This window comes from Tenrec ecaudatus, chromosome 3 (assembly GCF_050624435.1).
Source record: "Tenrec ecaudatus isolate mTenEca1 chromosome 3, mTenEca1.hap1, whole genome shotgun sequence".
NCBI classification, from domain to species: Eukaryota; Metazoa; Chordata; class Mammalia; order Afrosoricida; family Tenrecidae; genus Tenrec; species Tenrec ecaudatus.
This window is the reverse complement of record NC_134532.1, coordinates 140,229,545-140,255,046: the sequence shown is the minus strand read 5'-3', so window position 1 is coordinate 140,255,046 and position 25,502 is coordinate 140,229,545. Positions and strand designations below refer to the sequence as shown.

The following is a 25,502-nucleotide window of genomic DNA, read 5'->3' as shown; positions in this document are numbered from 1 at the left end:
GCCGGGCAGTGTAAGATAAGATAAAATATAATTTATAAATTATTAAGGGTTTATGAGGAAGGGGGGAGTGGGAAAAAAAGGAAAATGAGCTGATTCCAGGAACACAAGCGGAAGGTGAATTTTGAGAATGATGAGGGCAACGAATGTGTAAGGGTGCTTTACTCAACTGTAAGAGTTGTATGAGCACCAATAAAATGATTTAAAAAGAAAAATGAAGGAAAAAAAAGTGTCCCAGCCAAACAACAAACTCACTGCCACTAAGTCGATTCCAACTCAGAGCCTTGATCTCCCATATAGATATCAAGTTTTTGACAGCAGCAGTGTAATTGGTAGAAATTTTATTTGCTTAATTTCTCCTAAAACATACAACCAAAAAAAATCATGACATGGAGTCAATTCTGATGCACAGTGACACGGTTGTTTCTAGAATCTTTGTGAAAGCAGGTTGCCAGGGGACTGCTGGTGCGTTTGAAATCACTAATCTTTGCAGCAAACCATGTGAGCCACCCAGGCCCCCTGAATAACATTGAAAAAACTAACAGTGTCCTGAATTAGAAGTCTCTAGCAATGAGTAAAGGTCCAATAAAGAATAAATAGCAGTTTTTATTGTTCTTGTAAAAGAGTCTATTTTGGGGAGGGGATGAATGCATGTTTTATTTTAAAGTGCCAAAACTCACACAATTCCCATTAACTACATGAGAATAATGGTGAGCAGAAAAATGAATCAACTGAAACTTCAAAGTTACTTCAAAACCTGAAATATTCCTATAGTTACTGAAACAGAGCAAGAGTTTTTCTAATTAATAAACTACTCACCCACTGCCATCATCGTGACCCTGTCTTGGGTTTCCAAGGCTTTGTAAATCTTTACGGGCGCAGAAAGCCTCCTCTTTCTTCCAATGAGCAGCTAGTGGGTTTGAACCAACAACCGTATGGTTAGCAGCCCAACACTTCCTGAAAGCGCTAGTAAAATAGTTGCACTGAAAGCTAAGCAGATCAATATTGATCTTCTGGTTCTTAATGATTAACTGACTGTTTGTTCCAAATGTCATTCAGTGGAAACAATACCTGAGAGTGTGTGGCAAAAATGTGCTTTCAGAAAAACCCTAGTCACACTTCACTGGCTCAGTTTCTAATCCACTGTCTAGATTTTCCTTGGGTTCTTCGGTTTTCTTCTCTTTCCACAAATTTCCAAGGACAATCCCTAGAAATAGCATCAGTCCTATTGTTCGGTTGGAGGCAAACTTGTCCCAGCAATCCTCGGGTCTGTGGATGTCCAGGGTGTAAATCTGTAAGAGAGGAGCGCAAGGCTCCATTCGTTAGTATCTAGGTGCCACTCACTGGGTTTTTTGTTTTTGTTATTTTTTGCATCGCAAATTAACACAATCCAGACAGGAAGACTTTTAAGCAGTGGCCCAACCCTAAATATAGCCCAGATGGTTCCCAATGTAGACAATTCTGTACCACTCGGTCTACATTATCTAAGCTGGGCCCTAAAACCTTTCCATTGAAGGGCGCGTTAATGCTTCCAAAGCTGAGCCAGACTATTTTCAGGCTACTTGGGGAATCCTGCCTTATGTAGACTGATCTACAGTCCGCTTCTCTGCAACTCCTACCCAGTGGTTCTAGTTATTCTCTGGAGCAATGTTTTTCAACTGGAGAATAAGTCACATTTGCAAAGGACAAGTCCCTACTGTGCAGAGCTGTCTGGTGGGCTGAGAGGTATTTAATATGTCTGACCTTTACCCATGAGCATCTGCAGAGCCTCCTCTTTATAAAATACCCCCACCCCGCCCCACTTCCAGATCCACTTCCTACCACTCAGAGTAATCCCTGCTAGCGATGGAAACGCCCCGTGTTCCCCAGGCCTGTAAACCAGAAAACAGCTGTTTGATGATCAGTTTCATTTTTAGACTAGTTCAACTCCACCAACCACCTTTGGATGGTACTGAAATTTGTCCGGAAGTTGATTTTAGGAAAAGGGGAAGATATTCTTAGAAAAAAAATTCAGGCTGAATTTTAAATTATCTCTAAAATAATACAGCTAGCTCTTTTATGTGATGCGCTAGGGCAGGGGAGGAGGTGGTTTGGGGCAGTACAAAGGCAAAAAAGAGGTTTGTTTCAAGAAGTATCTGGCCTGATAAACACTGAGGGCATTTAAGGGAAACCATTTCCCCCCTTTATACTGGGAGAACAGGGAGAGAGAAGTACAAAGTCACACCTGGTGAGTCAGATGGGCTCCTATGGCAGCCAGGGTAGTGTAGTAGGGCAGCGTCTGGTCGCAGGTCACGCCCACCAGACCCAGAGCCCCCAGCATGGCTACACTGAAGCCACTGAGCCACTGCTTGGTGCTGTCACGGAACCTCAGTGCTGTTGACTTGAGGCCGAGGAGCGCATCGTCTCTTTTATCCTGTATCAGAGAGTGGAAAGACACGGTTTGCTTGTTTTCAGGAACATGTGGCTACACCTCCAGCCGTGAAGGAGACGGAAACTCTGAGATGCCAGCTGACCCGTAATGAAGGTGCAGGCTGGACCACATGGACACCTAACTGCTGAAGGCATGTCCAGTTCTACAGCTCAGTATGTTCCTCACAGCCTATACAATGCCACGCAACTCTGCTTGTACTAGCGTAGATTAAGGTGGACCCGACCCTGATTTCCATGGAGGCCTCTCTTCCTCTGACGTTTCATGTCTTCATCATCTCCTGTATGTTTTACTTAACATCTTCTAAAGGCACAGACGAAGAAAAAAGCCCCAGACCACATCAATCCACATTTCACTTACAGCTCAATGTAGTCCTTCCTTCTTCCGCCAAACCCCTTCTAGGAACGACACTCTCCTACCTAGCCCAGAGGTCTCCTGCAGCAGCTGACTCTGGAAGGATGTGCATATACTGTTGCCATTACGGTCGTCTGACAACCCTGGCTGCACAGCCGACGTCTCTGTACTGGCCTGCAGCCAATTGGATAGGCCTTTTCAGGTTCTAAGGCTACTGCCACTCGAGAGCCAGCATCTTGTAATCCAAATAAAAATGACCCGTGGGGTTAGCGTGTCTGTTTCCTTTCACCCGTAAGCTCCGTCAGTGCAAACCGTCTTTAATCATGTGAACCACCCAAGTGTAAGGAGTATGTGGCATTTTACTGTCCCCTTTTCTCGGTTGGGACTACAGTTATCCCAACCCCTGGCTTCAGAAGGGCCAGACAGTCTAGCCTCTCCTCAGCTGTGACCCCACAGAAACAGCAATGGGAGCAATGATCCCCTGAGGACATGGGAAGACAGGGGATGGGCCTCATAGCAATGATTGTATGACCCCATAACTTCACTCAAGGGGAGCGAATAGCAGAATCAATAAAAAGAGAATATTCATAATAATATATAACAAGGGTTCATGGGGTAAGGGTGGGGGAGAGAAGGAGAAGAGGGGAGCTGACATCAAAGAGTTCAAGAAGAAAATGTTTTAAACTGATTGTAGTAGCAATTGTACAATTATCCTTGAATTACTTGAATATGGAATGTTATGACATCTGCAAAGAGCTCCTAATAAAATAATGAATTAAAAAAAACAGAGCCTGTCATCTCTCTCCACCCTAAGAACTCCCCCTCACCCACCCTGGCCAAACTCAACACCATGGAGTGTATTCCGACTCAGAGCTGCCCTACTGGGCAGATTAGAACTGCCTCTGCGTTTCAGAGACCGCAACTCTACACAGGAGCAGAAAGCCTCATGCTTCTCCCAGGGATTTCAAATTCCTGGTGGTTTCAAATTGCTGCCCTTGTAGCTAGCAGCCCAATGCTGTCTTATAGGGAAAAATACATAATGCTTCTAAACATTGTAAATCGGACTCTCCTGCTAAAACAATACATGAACATGAAACAAACAAAAAAACCCAACTGTTAGAGCTATGAAATTGTGAATGATTTTTCTTTTTAGAAAAAAGTACTTTTCCCTTTAAAGTTCTTCAAAAACTGTGATAACAAAGTGAAAGTGAAGAGAAAGGTGCTTCTTTACCTGGTGGGCGTAGATGGTATCATAGATCAGTGTCCACATGATCCCCGAGAAATAAAGTGGCAGGCAGACATAAGGATCACAGGAGCCTTTGACAGCAGACCAGCCAAGTAATGCTCCCCAGTTAAAGGTCAACCCTATAGTTAGAGAAACACAAAGAGGGAATTCAGGCCAAGTGTGCTTCAGGGCTCCGCAGGGACAGCACGAGTTCTACGATCCTCTCGGGGAGGCTCTGTAGGTGCCGCTGTGTAGGTGCTCCCTCACTGATTTCTCTCAACTGTCTCGTGATACCCGCCAGCCGCCTTTGAAGGAAACAGGCTCAGAGAGGCTACTGAACAAGTTACAACGATCTAGCTACTACCCTCCCGTATAAAGTCAACCACGGGCGAAAGCCGCTGCGGTCTTCCCCCACAAAGGTGACAGCTGTGGAAACCCTGAGTGCCAGTCAGTTTGACTCTGTCGTCCTCAAGGCTGCTGGGGTTTGGGTGGGTGGATAGTCAATAGGTTTCATGAGAATGTTCATGAGACTACGGTGTCTGGCACAGCCAATAAACAGACGAGGGGGTTGGAACTTAAGATGAATCTGGCTCAAAAACCCCGTGTTCTGTCCTGTCCACTACCTCTCCCTTTCCTCCCTTCTCATTCCGACTCGGGGGGACCCTCTGCAACGGGACGGACCTGTCTCTGTGGGTTTCTCAGACTGTTAACCTTTTACCGGAGTAGGAAGTATCCTCTTTCTCCCTCAGAGCAACTTGTGGTTTCAAACTGCTGACCTGTGGTTAGCGGTCCCATGCGTAACCACTGCGCCACCAGGCCACCTCCGTCCCCTCTAGGCTACAGAAACAATAAGGTAAAGCTAGGCACACTTGTTCACTTCACAAGGGCATCCTCTGAGGGCTGTAAATGAAACCACATGTTAGTAACTTCCAAATCTATCTTTCCTAAGCTTCGGACTAGATACTGAGCACTACGGGTTGATACCATAGACATCGTCACCTGCGAATCCCTCGGTGATCCGCAATCAATGGGTCCCAAACACCTTTTCTCAGAAACCCCTCCCCCTCCGGTCCTGCCTGGTGAAGGGAGGGGCTCTCTGCAGTGGTCCCCTCGCCACGTGTGCTTGCCCTGCCCGCTGTTCAGCACTTGCCTCCCCTGGAACTCCGAAAGGCGGGAAGGCATTCATTCGGTTGACACTTCCCTGGCACCCGATGCTGGCTCATGCATAAATTAAGAGCCCACTTGCTATCTGTGGGAAGCAGAGTCACTTTCATAACATTATCTTGTAAGTAGAAAGCGCTCGTTTGTTTTGTTCCCTCCACCAAAATAGCACCAGGCCAACCGAGAATACTATGTCTTTCAAAAAAGAGAAGCATTCCACCACAACTTCTTTCTCATGAATTAGTCTGGTACCAGTTTCTTGTAATGTCTTGGCTCCACTCCTACCGACTGCAAAAATGTCTCCAGAAGTAAGAAGAGAGGAGTAGGGAAGTCTGGGAGCAGACATTTTTGCAATAGACTGCGTCATCTACGAACTTGCCCTCTGCTCTTTCTACCGCAACGGTATTCGAACATTTCCTGACTGACTACCTGTCACGTGGCACGCATTAAGCGAGACACGAGTCCACACGGGAAGACTGCGATCTTGGCGGCAGGCACTGAGAGCGTGCTGACGAGGAGATGTTGGAGACTCTCACTACGCTCCGCTCGAATAACGCCAGGGAAAGGGCAACCGGAGGAGAGACTGGCCGCATTTCTCCTGGGAGGAAGCTTCCTGACAGGAAGTTTCATCAGGAAGGGAGTCTTCGGTTACCCCGAGCCCGCACGTTCAACCTCTCTCCTTCTGCGTTATGGCTTCCTTCTTAACCTTTGAATTCTTCAGGGCACACACATCAACCACCTGAAAAGAGGGTTGTGGTCAGGGCTCCCTCGCCCCAACAAAACACCTACATTTTAAAAAGAGGATTTTAGGAAATGATGATAATCTTAATAAATGGAAGATTTCTTAGCTACCTCCCCTCTGCACCCACCAACAACAACAAAAAAAGGCCGATTGACTAATATGAAAGCCTGTTTTTGGTTTGGAAAATGTCATGACTGAGCTGACATTTTATCCCTGACACATACTAATTTTTAAAAGTACGGTTTGAGAGTATCAAAGGAAAAACTTAATAGTCATTTCACGCTCACCCAGTACTAGCTGAGGCCAGTACGTGACTCTTTTCATCAATGGGTAGACGGTGACCAGGAGAAGAGACGCGGCGCCCAGAGCGATGCTGAAATCCAGACAAGGCAGGAGAGAGATGAATGTCAAGGCAAATGAGACAAGCAGAACCAAGTATGAGCACGTTGACGCCTGGTGAAAACGTGCCAGCCTCACAGTGTGTGCGCAAACCTCAAATGGGTACCTTGCTTGCTGCGTAGTCTTTCACCAGAAACACAATAAATTATTATTCTAACACATAAAAGTTGAATACCGTTATCTCCTCAAATCACTATATACTTTTAAGACAAACACAGCATCACTTAATAGAAAATGAATGTTTCTTCAATTGTATTTTTTGGTTACATAAAATTTTCTTTGGCTATTAAAAAAAGTATTAACAACACAACCAAACCACACAAAATATAAGAACTAACCCAGAATTATAGCTCATTTTAATCTTCACAACAAACCTAAGAGGTAGGTAGTTTTATTCTCATTGTATAGATGATGCGCAGAAAGAGATTAAGCCTTTGTTCAATTGTCATATAGAAAACGGCAGCGTCAGGACTGAAATCTACAGCCGTCTGACTCTAGAGTCCATCTCATGAACACTTTCTGTTACTGTCCCTCTAAGTTGTAAGTGTGAACTGAGACATCTCAACAGAGAATGCAAATCATCGACCCCGACTCACAGCGGAAGGAAATGCTGCCAGGCCTACGTCATCGGAAGGGCTGGCTGCAGATGCACAGGCTTTTCACTGGTTGAATTGTGGAAGTAGCTCACCAGGGCTTGTGTCCTGGAGCACCGAGTCTGGGCGCTCATAGCATGCAGCAATAGGCAAGACTACAAAATGGCTGGGAATGGAACTGGGCCTTGCACGTGGAAGGGGAGGGTTCTGCTGCAGCCATCCACGTCTGAGCTCAGCATGGCTGTTCAGTGCCATGTCCCGAGTCCTGGGCCCACAAGGCCGATGGACTACCTCACAGGGCCTGAGGAGTTCATCTTACAGGAGGCCATTGTTGGGCCTTTTTTCCTGCATCGTGGTTGGTGACTTCAAGCCATTGACCTTTGGGTTGACAGCCAAGTGCTTCGCCAGTAAGCCAGCAGGACACAGGACATCAAAATAGCACTTCCCCAGCCCCGGATATGGTCCACTGATTGTTCCTTTTCTAGAAAAAAGAGGACTTTCCAGAAATCACTTTCAAAAGCGTTTCTGTGTTGCTGATGCTAACTTATCAGGGAAAGGCCTAAGACTGGCTCTAGCCTCTACGGCATTAACCCTTTCTGCTGAGACCAATACCTATGCCTTTTGGGCTTCGACATTCTCATCAAAGCGGGCTGTAAGCAGCCATCCATTGCACCAACGTTTACTTTTGTCTCTATTAGTGAATTAGTCATCGATGAATAAACAGCAAGAGTCTGGGAAAGATAGAGCTGCTCTTTTTGCAAAATGAGTACAACCACTTTTGTCGCTGTCAATTTAAAAAATGTGGTCAGCAGAAACACAGTCCTGTCAACATACATGTACTTGGGAATTCTGGGCGAGCGCTCTTGGTCTCCCGGGACACTACTGTACACACTGCAGGCTGGTTCGGGTTAAATTACACTCTGGTCTCTTGTTCGGTGGAATGCCTCCCTGAAGCACACTTTGCAATGTGTGGTGACTTTCTTTACACTTGCTAGCTCAGAGATGGTCAACATGTAGCCTACAAAACAACAGTGTAGAAAGGCGTTCCAAGTTTATTTTATTCCTATTTCTATCAATTCAAATGAGAGACTTTAAAATGATTAAACGAGACACATTTAATATACCTGTAATGATTCAGACACAGAAGGACACCCAGTGCCAAGGTGAGCTGTCCCCCAAGAAAAACAAGGGACTGGAGAGTTGAAATGTCTCCGGCAGCTATTGGGCGGTTTGCTGTTCTTGAAACCTTAACACAGAAAAACAGACAGCTTAGTCTCTCTGAATGGCACCATCATCCATTGAAACATGAGTCAAGACACTGGCCCATGGTAAGGCACAAATGCAAATATGAAAAAGGCTGAAATCAACATCTGAATAAAACAGCTTTGAAAATTGCCAAATCAAATTAGCTTTGGGAAGTCCTAGTGGCTACCATCACCCCTTTTTTCCATTTCTCATCCCATTTCCAAACAAACAAAGCCACTCTCTTGTTTAGCTACCCAGCTTATGGGAGAAAGGTGAGGCTTAATTTTTTCTTCTACTTTATTGGGAGCTCTTATAGCTATGATAACAATCTGTAGTTCAATTAGATCAAGCATGACTATACAATTGCTGCCACCATCATTTTCAAACCATTTTCTTTTTTCTTGAACTCCTTGATACCAGCTCCCCTTACCGGCCCCCCCGAACCCTTATTATATGAAATGTTCTTATTATTCCTTTTTTAGCAGTATCTTACACCATCCAATGTATCCATTGGGGTTATACAGTCCTCATTGCTATCAGTCCCATTCCCCCACCCCACCCCCACCCTGCTGACTTTCTTACCTTCAGGGAATCATTACTCCCGTTACTATTTCTGAAATGTTTATCTAGCTTGGATTTCATGCATCGAACAATCTTAATTATACAAATGGCAGCGGGTTTGGTTTGGGCGCTACTCAGTTCACCAAGGCAGCGTTTAATTTCCACCCAGAAAAGAGGTATGCTCATAATGTGAAATCCTGGAAACACAGAAAGAGGAAATTGCAGTGGATATTGGGCAAGGTGGGTAGGTATCATATGAATGCTCTGGCATGGGAAGCATCGCAGTGAAGATGGAGGTCTCTCTCTGTTCTATAGGGTCACTGTTGCTGGCTCCTTGATGGCCGTGTGGCCTTGTTTTGCATATTTGTCTGTACAGGGAAACCTGCACAGGTAGATTTAAGAAGAAAGTAGCTGGACTGATGATTTCCTGGGGCACAGAAGGGGAGAGTGGGGGGAAAGGACCCAGAGTTGATTGCAACCATGATTGTACACCCCTGCTCGATATGACTGAACTGCTGAATTGCATGGTATGTTAATGATAGCTCAATTTAAAAAAAGAAAAAATTAGATGTGAAGAAAGAAACGACACATCATTTGGGACTGTGGGAGTGGGAATGCTTTTGCCATGCAAACTGGTCTGAGTCCACAGTCTACTGATTCCATCCAACTCTCAAGTGCAAAGGGCAAACTCATTGTGAGACTGAATGTAAACAGACCTGCTACGTGGGCAAATAATACAAACTGTCATTTTATAAGAGGAACTGCCCTTTTCATTCTAAGTGGTGATGAAAAATGATTACAGTAACCTCAAGATAAAGAACATAACTGGAATTTCCAACGTTAGAGGTCCCGGGGTTGGGGGCTGAGGGGGGAGGGGAAAGGGTGCATGCAGTTAGGGACTCAACTGCTAACTAAAAGGTTGGTTGTCCCACTGGACCTCCACTCAAATACTCCCTCAATTCAAGAACACCTTGTTCTATTAAACTGGCATTTCATGATGCACACCTTCCTGACACGATCGCTGAAGACAAAGCAGGTGCATAAGCAAATGTGGTGAAGAAAACTGATGGTGCCCAATTATCAAAAGCTATAGTGTCTGGGGTCTTAAAGGCTTGACGGTAAACATGTGGCCATCTAGCTCAGAAGGAACAAAGCCCACATGGAAGAAGCACACCAGCCTGTGTGACCACAAGGTTTTGGAGGGATCAGGTATCAGGCATCAAAGAACAAAAAATCATTATCATTGTGAATGAGGGGGAGTGCAGAATAGGGACCCAAGACACATATGTGGGCAACTGGACATCCCCTTACAGAAGGGTCACGGGGAGGAGACAAGCCAGTCAGGGTGCAGGGTAGCAACAATGAAACATACAACTTTCCCCTAGTTCCTAAATGCTCCCCATCCCCTGCCAACTATCATGATCCCAATTCTAACTTACAAACCTGGCTAGACCAGAGAATGTACACTGGTACAGATAAGAACTGGAAACACAGGGAATCCAGGGCAGATGATTCCTTCAGGACCAGTGGTGGGAGTGGCGATATTGGGAGGGTGGAGGGAGGATGGGGTGAGGAAAGGGGGAACCGATTACAAGGATCTACATATAACCTTCTCCTAGGGGATGGACAATAGAAAAGTGGGTGAAGGGCGACGCCAGACAGTGAAAGATATGACAAAATAATAATTTATAAATTATCAAGGGTTCATGAGGGAGAGGGAAGCAGGGAGGGAGGGGAAAAATGAGGAGCTGATGCTAGGGGCTTAAGTGGAGAGCAAATGTTTTGAGAATCATGAGGGCAATGAATGTACAAATATGCTTTACACAACTGATGTACGTATGGATTGTGATAAGAGTTGTATGAGTCCTTAATAACATAATATTTTTTTAAAAAGGGTTGGTTGTCGGAAGTCACCCAGAAGCACCTCTGAAGCAAGGCCTGGCAACCTGCTTATAAGTAAGTTCAGGTAGAGAGTTTACGTAATTTGCCCCAAATCACACAACCAATAAGTGATGGAGTTGAATTCAGTTTTGCGCTCTCCGATCTCAGATCCTGAGTTTTCATCAGAGTCAACCTAACCAACTTCATCTTTTTTTTTTAACATTTTATTAGGGACTCATACAACTCATCACAATTGTATAAAGCACATCTGTACATTCTTTGCCCTTATCATTTTCAAAGCATTTGCTCTCCACTTAAGCCCTTTGCATCAAGTCCTCCTTTTTCCTCTCCCTCCCTGTTTCCCCCTCCCTCATGCATCCTTGACAATTTATAAATTATTATTTTGTCATATCTTGCCCTGTCCAGCATCTCCCTTCACCCCCTTTTCTGTTGTCTGTCCCCCAGGGAGGAGGTCACATGTAGATCCTTGTAATCGGTTCCATCTTTCCAACCCACTCACCCTCTACCCTCCCAGTATCGCCACTCACACCCCTAAAAATATTAAGCAAGTGGGGTCACTTTAGTTCCTCCTGAAGTGATTCTCTTCTCTGGAGAGAAAAGGGTGCGGAAGCCCGTGTCAACCCCGTGGAACACAAGCCTGCCCTGCACACACAGGCGGGCCTGCCCTGTGTCGGAGTAGACCGCATGGCAGTGATGGGCTCCTCGCTGTGGTTTTTGAAGTTAAGATTCAGAATCTGGATCCAGGAGAGGTGACTCTATAGAGACAGTAACTGGATTAGTGGTTTCTTAGGGGGTATGGCAAGGAGCGGTTGGGGAGAAAAGGAAAACGAATAGCAATGAGCGTAAAAAGAAATACTGTTCTAAAATTTATTGTGATGAGGATTGTACAACTCTTTCGTATGATTGAATAACTGAATGTATGAGATGTGAATTATACGTTGGTAGAACTGTTAAAAAAAAAATCAGGATCTGAGATCAGAGAGCCCAGAACTTGAATTCAGCTCCATCACTTACTGGTTGTGTGATTTGGGGCAAATTACGTAAACTCTGCTTGAAGTTACTTATAAGTTCACTCACCCACTGAAGAAGAGAGAGAAAGGGAAGGGGAACAGTACCACCCATCTCTTAGGGTGAGCCCTGGTGGCGCAGTGGTTATGCACTGGGCTGCAATCCTCAGGGTCCGCAGTTCAAAACCACCACGCCCACTGGAGAGAGGTAGGGTTCTACTGTAAAGATTTACAGTCTCAGAAACTCATAGGGGCAGTTCTACCCTGTGCTATAGAGTCGCCATGAATCAGAATTGACGCAATGGCGGTGAGTTGGGAGTTTGTATTTCACAGGGTAATTGCAGCGTCTAGGGCATATTCTTATGCAGCAAATGCCATGTACTTATTATTAATTTCACACATTTTTATATAATTTAAATGTCTCGGACCTGATGCAAGGGGCTTAAGTGGAGAGCAAATGCCTTGAGAATGATTGGGGCAGGGAATGTATGGATGTGCTTTATACAATTGATGTATGTATGTGTATGGATGGTGATAAGAGTTGTATGAGTCCCTAATAAAATGTAAAAAAAGAAAAGAGGAGAAAAAAATGATTAGGGCAAAGACTGTACAGATGTGCTTTATACAATTGATGTATGTATATGTATGAACTGTGATAAGAATTGTATGAGCCCCTAATAAATTGTTAAAATTAAAAAAAAATTTAAATGTCTCAGTGGGCCTGTTTTTGTAAAGACCCTGAGCAAAGAGTGGTTTTTACACTTTGAAATGGTTGAAAACAGATTTTAATCTGAACAGAGTGATGTACTGTGACTCAAAAACAGCATCAAGTTTAAACTTTGGCCTTTGTAAAAAGACTGTCCTGGAACACAGCTGCGCCCGTTTGTTCCTCAAGACAAACACTCGGCCCACAGTGTACTTGACGATGCACAGAAAATGCTTGCTGCCCATTCAACAGTTTGTCAGAGACTGTGCGTCATGACTCATGTCCAGAGTCAAGAGCCAGAACTGGATCTTTTCTCCTTGATTTGCCTCCTGTCGCTTCAAACCGGAGACAAGTGCAGTTGTTTGATGTGCATTCGTCAGGTGAGTGTCATTATTCCCGCCGGAACATGTGGATAAGGCGCCACAATCCTAGGAGCAATACTCCCAGCACACAGTCGAGCCCTCAAAGTCCCCCGCAAATGTTCCCGCCATGTCCAACTTCTGTAAAACCCAGGCTCAGGGGGGCTCAGTAACTCGTCACCACAACAGGTTCTCGGTGGTAAGACACAGCACACTCCATCCAGCCTCACCGCCCACACCATCAACCAGAAATTTCCACGACCCCTGCAGTACAATAACAGTTACGTTTGGAAGCTGCAAACAAACAAGCCCTTTATCAAAAGACCAAACATGATGTAACATGATGATCAAGACCCAGTCTATGAATCCAGAATGCCCACAACTTACAAAATCAAGTCATCCGCATATCGGTGTATTTCAACATGCGGACCTAATGCCATCAGTTAATCACACGGCTAGCAGAGTTTATACACCAACAAAAACACACCCGCCGATACTCTGGGAACAATTCACTTTTCGCTGAATGCACTAGCAGCTTCCGTCCCACGCATGCAGGAGCCATGAGCATGCTGTCACTGATGTGTGGGGCCTTGGAGAAACTCTGAGCTAAGTAAGCATTATTTTTCGGCTCCGCTTTTTACTTCATCACGTAAAGGAGATAGATGTACACGACATTTTCAAACTCATGTTGTCAAAACCCCTTCCAGGCGCTGTAAAACATGCGATTTAGTGTGCCAGCCAAGCTTTTCTGCGTGTTGACAAACAACGTGAGCTCATCTGAGGAGGAAAGAGCTGTATGAGGGACAGGGACAGAATCTGGGCCCCTTTCCATCAGGAGAAGTGAGGCACTTGAGGGGAAACAAAAATGACTGTGCTTTTAATTTTAACTAAACCAATTCTTTTTAAAAAGGGAGAAATTGGTTGGGTAGAATATACTCCATTCTATTCATCTATTTAATGTGCTTAGTCTTCTTTTGAATTATAGGTTGATGTGTCATTTTTTTTAATGTTTTATCATTGTTTTTTTGGTTTTTTAAACAATTTATTAGGGGCTCATACAACTCTTATCACAGCCCATACATATACATACATCAATTGTATAAAGCACATCCGTACATTCTTTTCCCTAATCATTTTTTTCTCCTCTTTTCTTTTTTAAAATTTTATCAGGGACTCATAGAACTCTTATCACAATCCATACATATACATACATCAATTGTATAAAGCATATCCGCACATTCCCTGCCCCAATCATTCTCAAAGCATTTGCTCTCCACTTAAGCCCTTTGCATCAGGTCCTCTTTTTTTTTCCCCTCCCTCCCCTCTCCCCCCTCCCTCATGTGCCCTTGGTAATTTATACATCGTTATTTTGTCCTATCTTGCCCTATCCGGAGTCTCCCCTCCCCCCCTTCTCTGCTGTCCCTCTCCCAGGGAAGAGGTCACATGTGGATCCTTGTAATCAGTTCCCCCTTTCCAACCCACTCACCCTCCACTCTCCCAGCATCGCCCCTCACACCCTTGGTCCTGAAGGTATCATCCACCCTAGATTCCCTGTGTCTCCAGCCCTCATATGTACCAGTTTACAGCCTCTGCCCTATCCAGCCCTGCAAGGTAGAATTCGGATCATGGTAGTTGGGGGGAGGAAGCATCCAGGATCTGGGGGAAAGCTGTGTTCTTCATCGGTACTACCTTGCACCCTAATTAACCCATCTCCTCTCCTAAACCCCTCTATGAGGGGATCTCCATTGGCCGACACTTGGGCCTTGGGTCTCCACTCTGCACTTCCCCCTTCATTTAATATGGTATATATATATATATATATACATATATATATACACACATATATATACATATACACATACATACACACACACATATCTTTTTTTTTTTTTTGCATGATGCCTTATACCTGGTCCCTTGGCACCTCGTGATCGCACTGGCCGGTGTGCTTCTTCCATATGGGCTTCTTTGCTTCTGAGCTAGATGGCCGCTTATTCACCTTCAAGCCTTTAAGACCCCAGACACTATCTCTTTTGATAGCCGGGCACCATCAGCTTTCTTCACCACATTTGCTTATGCACCCATTGTCTTCAGCAATCCTATCATGGAGGTGTGCAGTCAATGATATGATATTTTGTTCTTTGATGCCTGGTAACTGATCCCTTTGGGACCACTCGATCACACAGGCTGGTGTGTTCTTCCATGTGGACTTTGTTGCTTCTGAGCTAGATGGCCGCTTGTTTATCTTCAAGCCTTTAAGACCCCAGTCACTATCTCTTTTGATAGCCGGGCACCATCAGCTTTCTTCACCACATTTACTTGTTCACCCACTTTGGCTCCAGCCGTTGTGTCGGGAGAGTGAGCATCATAGAGTTCCAATTTAATAAAAGAAAGTATTCATGCATTGAGGGAGTGTTTGAGTAGAGGCCCAAGGTCCTTCCGCCACCTTAATGCTTAACCTATAAATATAGACACATCGATCTATTTCCCCATCCTCCTATATATATTTGCATGTACATGTCTTTGTCTAGACCTTCAGAAATGCCCTTTGACTCCTAACTCTTTCCTCCATCTCCCTTGACTTTCCTCCTGCCCTACTACCATGCTTCATCGCCACCTGGGCTAGAGTATACCTCTTCTCTACGCAACCTTACCCTTGATCATTCCCACCGGGCCTGCCACTCCCCCCTCTCTACCATTTTGGGTCCCATGTTTTTCCCTTGTCCCTGTGTTTGTTAACACCACTTCCTTACCCCCCCCCACCCCCCACCCCAAGTCCCCCCGGAACTGTCGGTCCCGTTGTTTTTCCTCCAGATAGTTCATCCAGCCTGTCCTATTCAGACAGACCTGTGGAGACACTAACATGCACGAAAACAAGACAGAGGAAAACAAAGCAACAGTATACAACCAGACAATAAAACAACAAAAACAAACCACTGAAAAAGAACAGAACAAAAGAGTTCACAAGAGAAAAGCTTGTAGTTAGTTCAGGGATCGTTTGCTGGCCCTTAGGAGCGTTTTCCAGTCCAGTCTGTTGGGGCATCATGCCCTGGCCCCAAAGTCCACTTTCAGCATTCCCTGGGGACCTTGCCACTCCATTCCCTTGCTGTTCCACTGCACTCCCCCAGTGATTTGCCTCGGTGTGGTGGGATCAGGTCAGTTGCAATTCCCACACTGTGGGTTGACATGCCATTTTAAGAAAGACTAGAGGTGTGCTTTATGAGGTTCTCTTCAATGGGGACATCTGGCAGCAGAGTACCACATGGCAGTCCAGATGTAAGTGCTCTGGCAGCCCTGTTGATGGACGGCTAACCCAAGGCCAACAGTTTGAATCCCCCCTCCCCCTCCCACTGCTCTGCAAGAGAAAGATGAGGCTGGCTGCTTGCCTGAAGACTGAGAGCCTAGGGTCACTGGGTAGGATCTAAAAAAAAAAGATTTTAAGCCAAGCTATACAGAGTTGCCATCCCCACAGGGATCCGGGATGTTGCCTGCCATAATCACAGGCGATGCAGCCTCCTGGGCTCCTAGCAACCACCGTGCGCCTTCGTTCACTTTCCCGTGTCACAGATGGAACATACAGCAGGAGGCCTGTTCAGACTAGTTTTTCTCTCATGGTACAGTTCTCGGGGGACTCACGCAGGTAACTGTAGCAATAATTCATTTGTTTTTATTGCTAACTTGTTTTCCATTCACTAACTGCAGAACATCTAGGGCTGTTTTTAGTTTGGATTCCAAAGTAAGGCTGCTCTTTAAAGACTGGTGTATGGGATTCAGTGTTTTTTATTTCTCTAGGATTAATATCCAGGAATGCCAGCTGGGGCATATGGTAATTGCATGTTTATTTAAAAACAGAAACAAAAACTAGCCAAGCTGCTTTCAGACTGGCTGTACCATTTTGTATTCTCAGCAGCAAAGCTAGTGTCTGAGCAGTCCAGGTTTTCTGCATTCTTACCAGCATTTGGAATCGCCATTATTTCTTTTTATTAAGCCATTCTGATAGGTGTGTGATACCGCATTTGGTTTTAATTTGCATTTTCCTAACGGCTAAGGATGTTGAATACATACTTATTTGATTATAACCTCCTCCTTAGTGAAAAGTCTCTCAGTGTCTTTTTTTTTTAAACAATTGTCTCTTTGTGTCTTTTAACCATTTTTGTAATTTTTTTTACTGTTGAGTTTTGAAAGTTCTTTGTATATTCTAGAACAGTCCTATTAATGTTTATTTTTTCATTCAGGTTGAGATTTTCCTGGTTCTTGGTCTGACAAGCTGTATTGATTGAAACCTGAGCATTCTGTCACAAGACTGGATATTATTTCAAAGTCCTGTTGGACTGACTTTCCTTGACCAGCAGGGAAAAGAAGGGCACCACCTCGTTACTGCCAGGTGGTGCAGGTGTGCAATCCCTCACCTTCTACTGCTACCTGAGATCTGAGGGGTTCTTTATTCCTGCCAGTCAGGGCTGGCAGTTCTGACTCCCCACTAGGTCTCTACTGACACCTCCTGGTAGGTGGAATAGAGGGTTGTGTTTCTATTTCCTATTAGCACCTCAGGGAGCAGGAGCCTGGTGATTACTAGGCAGGTGAAAGCTCTAACTCTTAACCAGGTCCTCCCAGCAGGGAGTGCGAACGGAAGCCACGTGACTGCCAAGTAAAAGTGCAAGTCCACGTTCCCCACATGGCCTCCACTGACACTGCAGAAAAGGAAAACTCTTTCAGGCCACGTCTGCCAGCAGGTCTCAGCACCTGACTCCGTTTCTGAGATGTCACCCCACCAGAGGATGGAGTGCCTTGGGTGACAAAGGTGAGAAGTCTAGGCTCCCAACTGGCTTTTCTAAGTGTGTATGTCGGGAGACACAGTTATGTCCGTAGTAGTTGGCAGGATAGTTTCTCTCAGAGCCCGGTCTCTGTACCTGCTGTTCCCTTTGCCTGGAATGACTTCTCTGCAGTCTACTCTTCTTTGGTCATCTTATCCCGACGAAGTTCAAAAAGTATCCTTCTCTGGGGAGTTCTCCCTTAGGCGGAAGTAGGGGCCACAACAAGTTCCCACAGCTCCCTGTGGGCAAAATTCCGACAATCCTGCACCTGTATTATAATTCTACAATGTGAGTCACGAAGGCTACTTTATATCCATGAAATCCTAGAACCTGTCATTGTATTTCACATGTAGTAATTACTCATCAATTCTAGCTGAATGAAAAAATATTTTAATGTGATACTGTTATATATACATTATATATATATATATAAAATTAATGTAGGTAGATCTTGCTTCAAGAACTTTCAGATTTACATGAAAGGCATGCTGGGGAAAACTATTCACTTTCTGTAAGGTTCACTATGGATTTCTTTTAAATGGGAAGTTTGCTTGAGTCTGTGCGCATGAATGTCATGATTTTAGATTGGTTCTGGCACCAACAAGATTGTTCTGTGCCCCTGAAAAATGACTGTGAGGAACAAAGGAATAAGTATACACCCATATGAATGCTCAGATAAGAGTTCAGAGTATAATGCATCAAATTGTTCACTGGATTTAAAAACAAATAAATCTGTGGAGGAAGGGATACGAGGCACTCTCACATTCTATTTTTTCGCATTTCTGTTCTGCCTGAAGTTTTTAGAACAAGCTTTGCTACTTTTCTAAGGGAAAAAAATCAGAAATAAACTGTCTTCTTCAAATCAACAACTACACTAAATGCTAATTAGCCGATCTTGATTCACTTAAATTAGGATTCACTCTACTGAAGAGGAGCTCTGGTGCCAGCCAGAAGTTCTGCTGGGCATTCAACGGCTCAGGATGGATTTTCCAGCTTCACGCCTGGCATCCTTATCCCTGGCCCTCCAAATCCTTAATTCACTAAGGAATAATGAAGTATGCACATTGTGGCCCATGCCACTGACATGTCATGTTGGATTTCGGCAAGGACACGCAATAATCTCAGTGCTTTATCTGATATCTGTAAGTGATGCCACCACGTCACTCAGCAGACCTGAGAGGAGCCTCCTCGTGCGCAAGCAGCAGCTACCTTTTTATCGTACTTCTGGTCCCACATGTCATTGACAGTGCAGCCTGCTCCACGCATCAGAACAGCTCCGGTGCCAAAGAGGGCCAGCAGAGACCAGTCTGGAAAGCAGCCTGGCTCTGCGGCCAAGCTGATGCTCCAGGTGCACGGCAGATACAGCAGCCAGGTTCCTAGGCAAAAACAAGAGGGCACACATTCAGGTGACTATCTCCATTTCTGTAGCTGCCGCATCCAGAAAGCACCCAAGGCAAAGCCAAAAGAGACGTGACAACTGAAGAATCTCTGTCAGAAAAGGGCTGTTTTTCCTAGCACTCATAGAAAGTGAGAACGATGGAAATGATAGTCCCACTTTAAAAATGGACACAAAGCATACACAGAAAGTTCTCAGAAATCAAAATAGAAGTCGCTCTCATGCACATGCGAAGTATGGACCGGAGAATCGGGCATTCAAAACTACACAGAGATGAAGTTTCTCACCGATCAGGGCGTGCACAATCTGAAGGTCTGCCGACAAAGCCCAGGGAGTTGAGCACTAGCAGGTATTTCTAGTGGGGTTGGGAAATGGTCTAATGTCTATGGAGGGCTATTTGAAATTTTGTTACTCAAATGACACATGCGCACACTAGTGGCTGCCTCACTTACTACTACTAACACATGCATGGAACCCCGGTGGTGTGGTACAGTGCTTACGCAATGGTCGGCCAACCACGAGGTGGGCGGTTGGCATAAAAGGATACCTTATGCATATGTAATGTGATAACGTGATACAGATGCCTTATAAAAAGATTCCTTTGCAATGTAATGATATACAGTAATCTTCAGGGTACCTCCTTAAATGAAAAACACAAACTATAAAGTAGTTACCATTCGTGTTGAGAATTTATATGTATGTACTACAAATAAACATAATCAAATGTTAACATGTTAACAGTCTGCCAGAACCGACAAAGCAATCAACCATAAATGAAGTAGAAAAGTAGTCATTTTAGTAGAAACAGTGCCACCTGCTGAAACCTCATGATAATACAGATCAGCTGCTCCACTTAAAAGTAGCAGTAGGCCTTCCTCCACAACAATGAACCTTACTTTGATTTACCAAGGTACTAACAAAAGGCCAACGTAAATGAACTTGAAGCTACGAATAGAAAACTACACCACAAAAGAAACTCGATAAAGAAATACCAAACCTCCAATTCTATTATGGCTGAAGTTTTGTTGCTAGAATATGGTAGGGGCTTAAAAAAATGCTTGCTGAATGAATTGTAATGAGTATAATTAGTAACTTGTTTGAAACATCCTGAAATTGTCATCTTATTTATTTAATATCGAATAAGGCAGGCTGGTATCTTCTTAATGTATATGACTATGAACACAATTGTCTTGATTCCCTACTTTTAAAGTACCATATTAACTTTAAAAAATTATTATATGCCAAGTACTGTCCTAAGCACTTAAACATATCTGATGAACTTTTATGACAACCCTAAGAAATCAGTATTATTAGTAGCTTTACTTCATAGGTGAGGGCTGGAGTAACTTAACCAAGGTCCCTCAGGTAGGTCGTGAAGATCCCGGCTCCAGTTTTATTCCTGACTCCTCTGTAACTGGCCTCTTGCTCGGTGGTGAGGTCCCTGTGTGGAACAAACGGTCTGCACTCACCTACAACTTAGAGGTTGGTAGTTAAAGTCCACTGTGGAGGAAAGGTCAGACTTCTGTAGAAGTTATAACCAAGAGAGCTGTATGAAGCAGTTCTGCTCTTAACATATAGGGTGGCCCTGACTTGATGGCAATGGATTTATGGGTTAAATGGTGAGGGGACCTAGCCCTACAGCAGAAAGTAGGTTAACTGTGGAATAGGGAATCATGGTGGCTGTTGGTCCATCTGGAATTCCTGGAATAAGCCTACACTGCAGTTTTTTGATGGAGATGCCAACCACAGTATTCCAGCTGGGTTTCAAGGAAGAACGGGCCCGGAAGTTATGCCCACTAGCCTGGATTGGCAGAAGGAAGGAAGGACCTGGAGCCATTCCAGTGATGGAGTGTGGGCTCATCAGTCAGCTTGCTTTCACACTTAAAGTGCAGATTCTGGAACTCCTAGTGTTACACATCCACATAGGTAGTGTATGAACCTCAAATGCGAAAGATAAGGTTTAATTTGGGGTGTTGGTTGGGCAAAGTGGATGTATTTAAGCTTTTTAAAATTTAATCATTTTATTGGGAGCTCATACATCTCTTATCATAATCCATACATCCATCCATTGTGTCAAGCACATTTGTACCTTTGTTGCCCTCATCATTCTCAAAACATTTTCTTTCTGCTTGAGCCTTTGGTATCAGCTCATTTCCCCCTCCCTCCTTGCTCCACCTGTATTTAAGCTTTTTAATGTATTCCATGTAGAGGAATGCAAACATAATCTAGGTGAGCTGGAATTCAGATCCAATATCTTCCACGCCACCGCCCATTCTTCTCAGGTTCGGCTTTCTCTAGCTGCCCCAAAACTTACTGCCATCGAGTTGATTCTGTCATGTTGTTAGGTGCCACACAGTCAGTTCTGACTCACAGTGACTGTGTTAGTCTGGGTACATTAGAGAAACAAATCCACAGAAACTCATATGTATATGAGAGTTTTATATAAAGGGTAAGTGCACATTAAGAAAACATCCCAACCTGTGGGGTACAAAAAGACTGCTCCCTAGCTCATCTCCTCCAAATATATATGGGAGACTTAGGACATTGCTTGCAACTAATGGTAAATGATTATTATCTCCCAATTGTAAATTGTTCACTTGCATTAACCATGCTCTGCTTATAAATCTCTCAAGAGAAAGCATCCTCATCCTAAAGAGCAGGTTGGGGGTGTGTGAACCCTGGTGGAGATGCAGCGCAGATGGGAGAGCAGTCCGGAATCGTCCTTCATGATGCAAGTGGTGTCGGAGATGCTGAAACGACCTCGCCGATTCGTGGGAATGTTAATCGCAGCTATAATTGGACTCATAGCCATTGCCACCACTTCTGCTGTCGCGGGGGGAGCTCTCCAAGAGTCCATCAAAATGAGCATTTTGTGCAAAAGTGGCAAGTGGACTCACATCAGCTCTGGGCCACTCAGGCAAAGGTGGATGATGAACTGGGGGGGGGGGGGAGTAGTGGAGCTGCAGCAAACTGTCCAGTGGTTGAGAGATCAAATCATGGACTTGCAACATCAGTTAATGCTGAAATGTGATTCGAATGTAATTGATTTCTATGTAACTCCTTACCTATATAATGTAACATTGCATGATTGGGATTTGATTAAGAAACATTTGCAAAGGTTTTAGGGAAACATCTCATTAGATATTGATCAGCTTAAAAAGAACATTTTCTATACATTCAAAGACAAACTCGAGGCATCTCCGGGCTCTGATATGATTAAGCAGTTGGTGAATGGCAGGGAAGGGTTGGATCCTCGAGCTTGGGCTCAAAGTATCTCACATAGCTTAAGTTCCAGTACGACTGTTGTTTATCATCATAATTTTGATGCTCACAGTCTCATGCCGCTTCTATAGAAAGCTAAGGGATATGAAGAGAGACCATGTTGCCTCCGTGACACTATTAAATCTTAAATGTAATGCAGAAGGGGGAAATGTGGGAAGCTAGCACTGAGAGAAAGAAGACTGGGACTTACTCCCTGACAGGTACAGAGGGAATCTGGAAGACTAGTATTCCACGGCAGGAAGACTGCCACTCTGGTAGTTGGAGATACAGTCCGAGTACATTTTCCTGCAGTAATCTATCATCTCCACAGTTTCTCCCCTTAAAGTGAGCACATGGTTGATTCTGTCTCCCTACAGAAGCAGCCACTCCTATTGGCTCTATTTCTTCCTGCCGTGGCATCCAGCCCCTCATGCCTCTCTCCATCAGCAAATGAGCTTAGGGGGACTTACTTTATCCTGTGCCTGGATTCAAGATGTTTGCTAAAGCCTGACTTTTGGGCTACCGTATATACTCGTGTATAAGCCGAGTTTTTTTTTTTTTTTTGAAAGGCCACTGGGCCAGGGAGCTCTTTATTTTATGGAGGAGAGGGGAGAATCCCAAATTCTTTCCAAGACTTCAGTTCTACACCCTTCAGTGGGTGCACAGGACAGTCCACGGTGTCTGCTGCAGGTGTGTGAGGAACATAGGCAGGAAGTACCCTTTTGTAGTCAGGCCCAAGGTTTCATGTGGGAGCCTTTCTCCCCCTGGTGTTCTCCGAGGGATTGCAGCATAGTCTAAGCCGAGTTTTACAGCACAAAAAATGTGCTGAAAAACTGAGGTTTGGCTTATACACGGGTCAGTGGTACCCCAGTGAGGTGTAACATCTCGCGGGTGATTGCCGTTCCTCCACTGTTCATTCAAAGCTCCGCTGACACTGCAGGGCTTTGAATGTTTGTTGACTCACATCTAACCAATCAGAGCCATCCTATGACGTGGACGGCTCCAATTCACAGAAGCACCCGTTGTGATTCACTTACGCCAGCAGCTGAACTAGTAAGGATGTGTCTGTGGCTGCGCTCCATCTCTCCCCTCTGGTCTCTGTGTTAATTCACATCCTTCATTTCTCACCCTAGGCTTATACTTGAGTCAATCAGTTTTTCTGGTTTCCCAGGTAATAATTAGGTACCTCGGCTTATACTTGGGTCGGCTTATATTGGAGTATACACAGTATATTAATTTGGTCATTAAATTCGCCTGACAGCTTTCAATGTATAGAAAAGAACTACTTCGCTCCTATGACTCTTTTGAATTTTATATATAAAACAAAAGGGGGAAATGTGGGATATAAAAAGACTTCTCCAGCTCATCTCCTCCAAATATGTATGTTACTTTGGACATTGCTTGTAACTCATGGTAAATGATTGTCAAGTTATCTCCCTGAAGATTCCAGCCTTCCAGAGCAAGGGGACACCATTGTTTCTCCCACAATGGATTGGGCTCACTCCTGCTGTGAGGTTCAGAGGGTTGCTTCCCCTGAAAGCTTAGGCTAAATAGTCTCCAGCTCTAGGGCAATCAAGGTTAGACCACCATCATGAATCTAGGACCCACCCATGTTGTCACATGTAAACCCTAAATCCCTTCTCATCCTATTACATGTATACCCCTAGATTGTCTCCCTCCCATTACTGTCCTTTCCTGTGATGTGTATCTTTACCTGTAATTAGGGGGCTTGCACGTCCCCAAAAGATATATAAGCCTTGGTTAGTAGTAAACTCTCTCTTGCTCTCTCTCCTGCCCTGTACCACCAAGAGGAGCTGAGGTGAGCGAGCTACCATGAAATGTGTCTGACTCCATTATTTCAATCTCTATCTCTTATTTTCTATGACTTTACTATAATCTTTACTTATTATCGCTGTACAATTGCACCTTGGACCTGTGATGATTTGTTAGGGGCTGGCTACCTTGACACCAACCCAGTACTGTCCAAGCCCACAAGTGCAACATTAGCCCATATGTCCGACACCAATCTACAAGGTCCTGCTCCATCTCACAAAACACACCAAAGGATGCCGACTGCAGGAGGAAAGCTGAATCAGTGAATATGTAAGCATCTCAGAACTGCCAGGGGTCTCCACAGTACATTTTGTTTTTCTTGGTACTTTTCCCAACAGTGATTTCTTCTTCCTGCAGTGCAGAGTCTGTACCTCATGTTTGAGTCCATACTTCCCTAGCTCAACAAATATTGTGTCCTTTTCCAACTTGATGGGAAAGGCGTTGAAAGCAAGCCATGTCCCTAGCTCCAACAACAAGGCTAAGCAATGTAACAGGCGTTTGTTGGAATCCCTAGGCAGCACAGAGGGCTAAGGGCTTGGTGACTAACTGAAAGGACAGCAGACAGGTTGCCTTGGAAGGCAACCCTGGCCACCTGCTTCCAAAAGGCCACGGCCTGGAAAACCGTGCCCCAAACAGCAATGGAAATCCACGGATATCTTTAGTGTCAATTTTTAAAAGAGAAAGAACGGGTTAAAGTCCCATTCGCGAAGAGCTTATATTGTAGGGATGAGTCCATCGACTAAGAATGCCTAAGGTTAGTACAGTAGGTGCCCTGCAGAGAAACAGAGTACAGGGAGCGTGTTCATTTAAAGTCCTCCTCCCTTAGGCACCCGTAAGCACTGTACCTGATTACATCTCTGTTGGGACCTGATGCCTCCAAACCCTGGGTTTATGCGCCTGGCGCTGCCAGGGCGCCCTTAGTTTCCACACGGTCTTAATTGTTTGCCTTGGGGTCTTGGCAAGATGGTAAATGTGGAGGTGCTGAAACCGCGACTCTTTGCAAGGAAAGACGCGACTGCCGCGCGGTCCATCGGATAACGCGGACTCGCGCGGTGAGCGAACTGACTCCCTGCTTTGGGATGTCACGAATCGGAGAGGCGTGGCAGGTCCCCGGGCCCCCCAAGGTGTCCCGCTGCAGACATTCAGGCCCCTGCTTTCCTTCGCGTCGGGGCACGGCCCGCCGCCGCACTTACCGATGGGCTTGTCCAACCGCATGAGGCGCAGGTAGGGCTGGAGCGCGCCGGGCGCCGAGTGCACGACCGCCGCCGCCGACAGGCTGAGCGGCCGCGCCGGCCGACGTGCCAGGGCTGCGGGCCGCCAGTTCCCCGCGGGAGGCGCGCCCACCGGGGCCAGCGAGCGGCCGCGCGACCCCCGCACCCACCACAGAGTCCCGGCCCGCAGGCCCCGTGCGAGCCCCGCACCGCGGAAGGGCAGCATGGCGGCTGGTGGGCGTGGCCCGGGGCCGACGTTTTCCTCGGGCGCTCGGGAGGATCGCACATGCGCAGTGGCGTCTGCCGGA

At 45.2% G+C, this 25,502-nt stretch overlaps 1 protein-coding gene across 1 annotated transcript; it reads right to left on the bottom strand.

Annotated features, from left to right (window-relative positions):
- Nucleotides 1–321: 321 nt before the first annotated feature.
- Nucleotides 322–25,443, bottom strand: COQ2 (coenzyme Q2, polyprenyltransferase). Its single transcript, XM_075544097.1, has 7 exons — nt 25,177–25,443; nt 18,703–18,869; nt 8,024–8,145; nt 6,195–6,280; nt 4,011–4,144; nt 2,222–2,410; nt 322–1,289 (listed from the first exon to the last, which is right to left on the bottom strand). Exons 1-7 carry the CDS (start codon nt 25,418–25,420, stop codon nt 1,107–1,109), a joined length of 1,125 nt encoding a protein of 374 aa, XP_075400212.1. The 5' UTR covers nt 25,421–25,443; the 3' UTR covers nt 322–1,106.
- Nucleotides 25,444–25,502: the final 59 nt, after the last annotated feature.

Bases quoted from the DNA above. Each gene is read 5' to 3' on its own strand.
- COQ2 (XM_075544097.1), bottom strand. From the start codon at position 25,420: ATGCTGCCCTTCCGCGGTGCGGGGCTCGCACGGGGCCTGCGGGCCGGG. The intron at 6,281-8,023 runs GTATATTAAATG...TCTGGATTTCAG, and splicing joins CTGTGTCTGAATCATTACAG to CATCGCTCTGGGCGCCGCGT. The intron at 4,145-6,194 runs GTGAGCGTGAAA...CTCTAACTATAG, and splicing joins CTGGCCTCAGCTAGTACTGG to GGTTGACCTTTAACTGGGGA.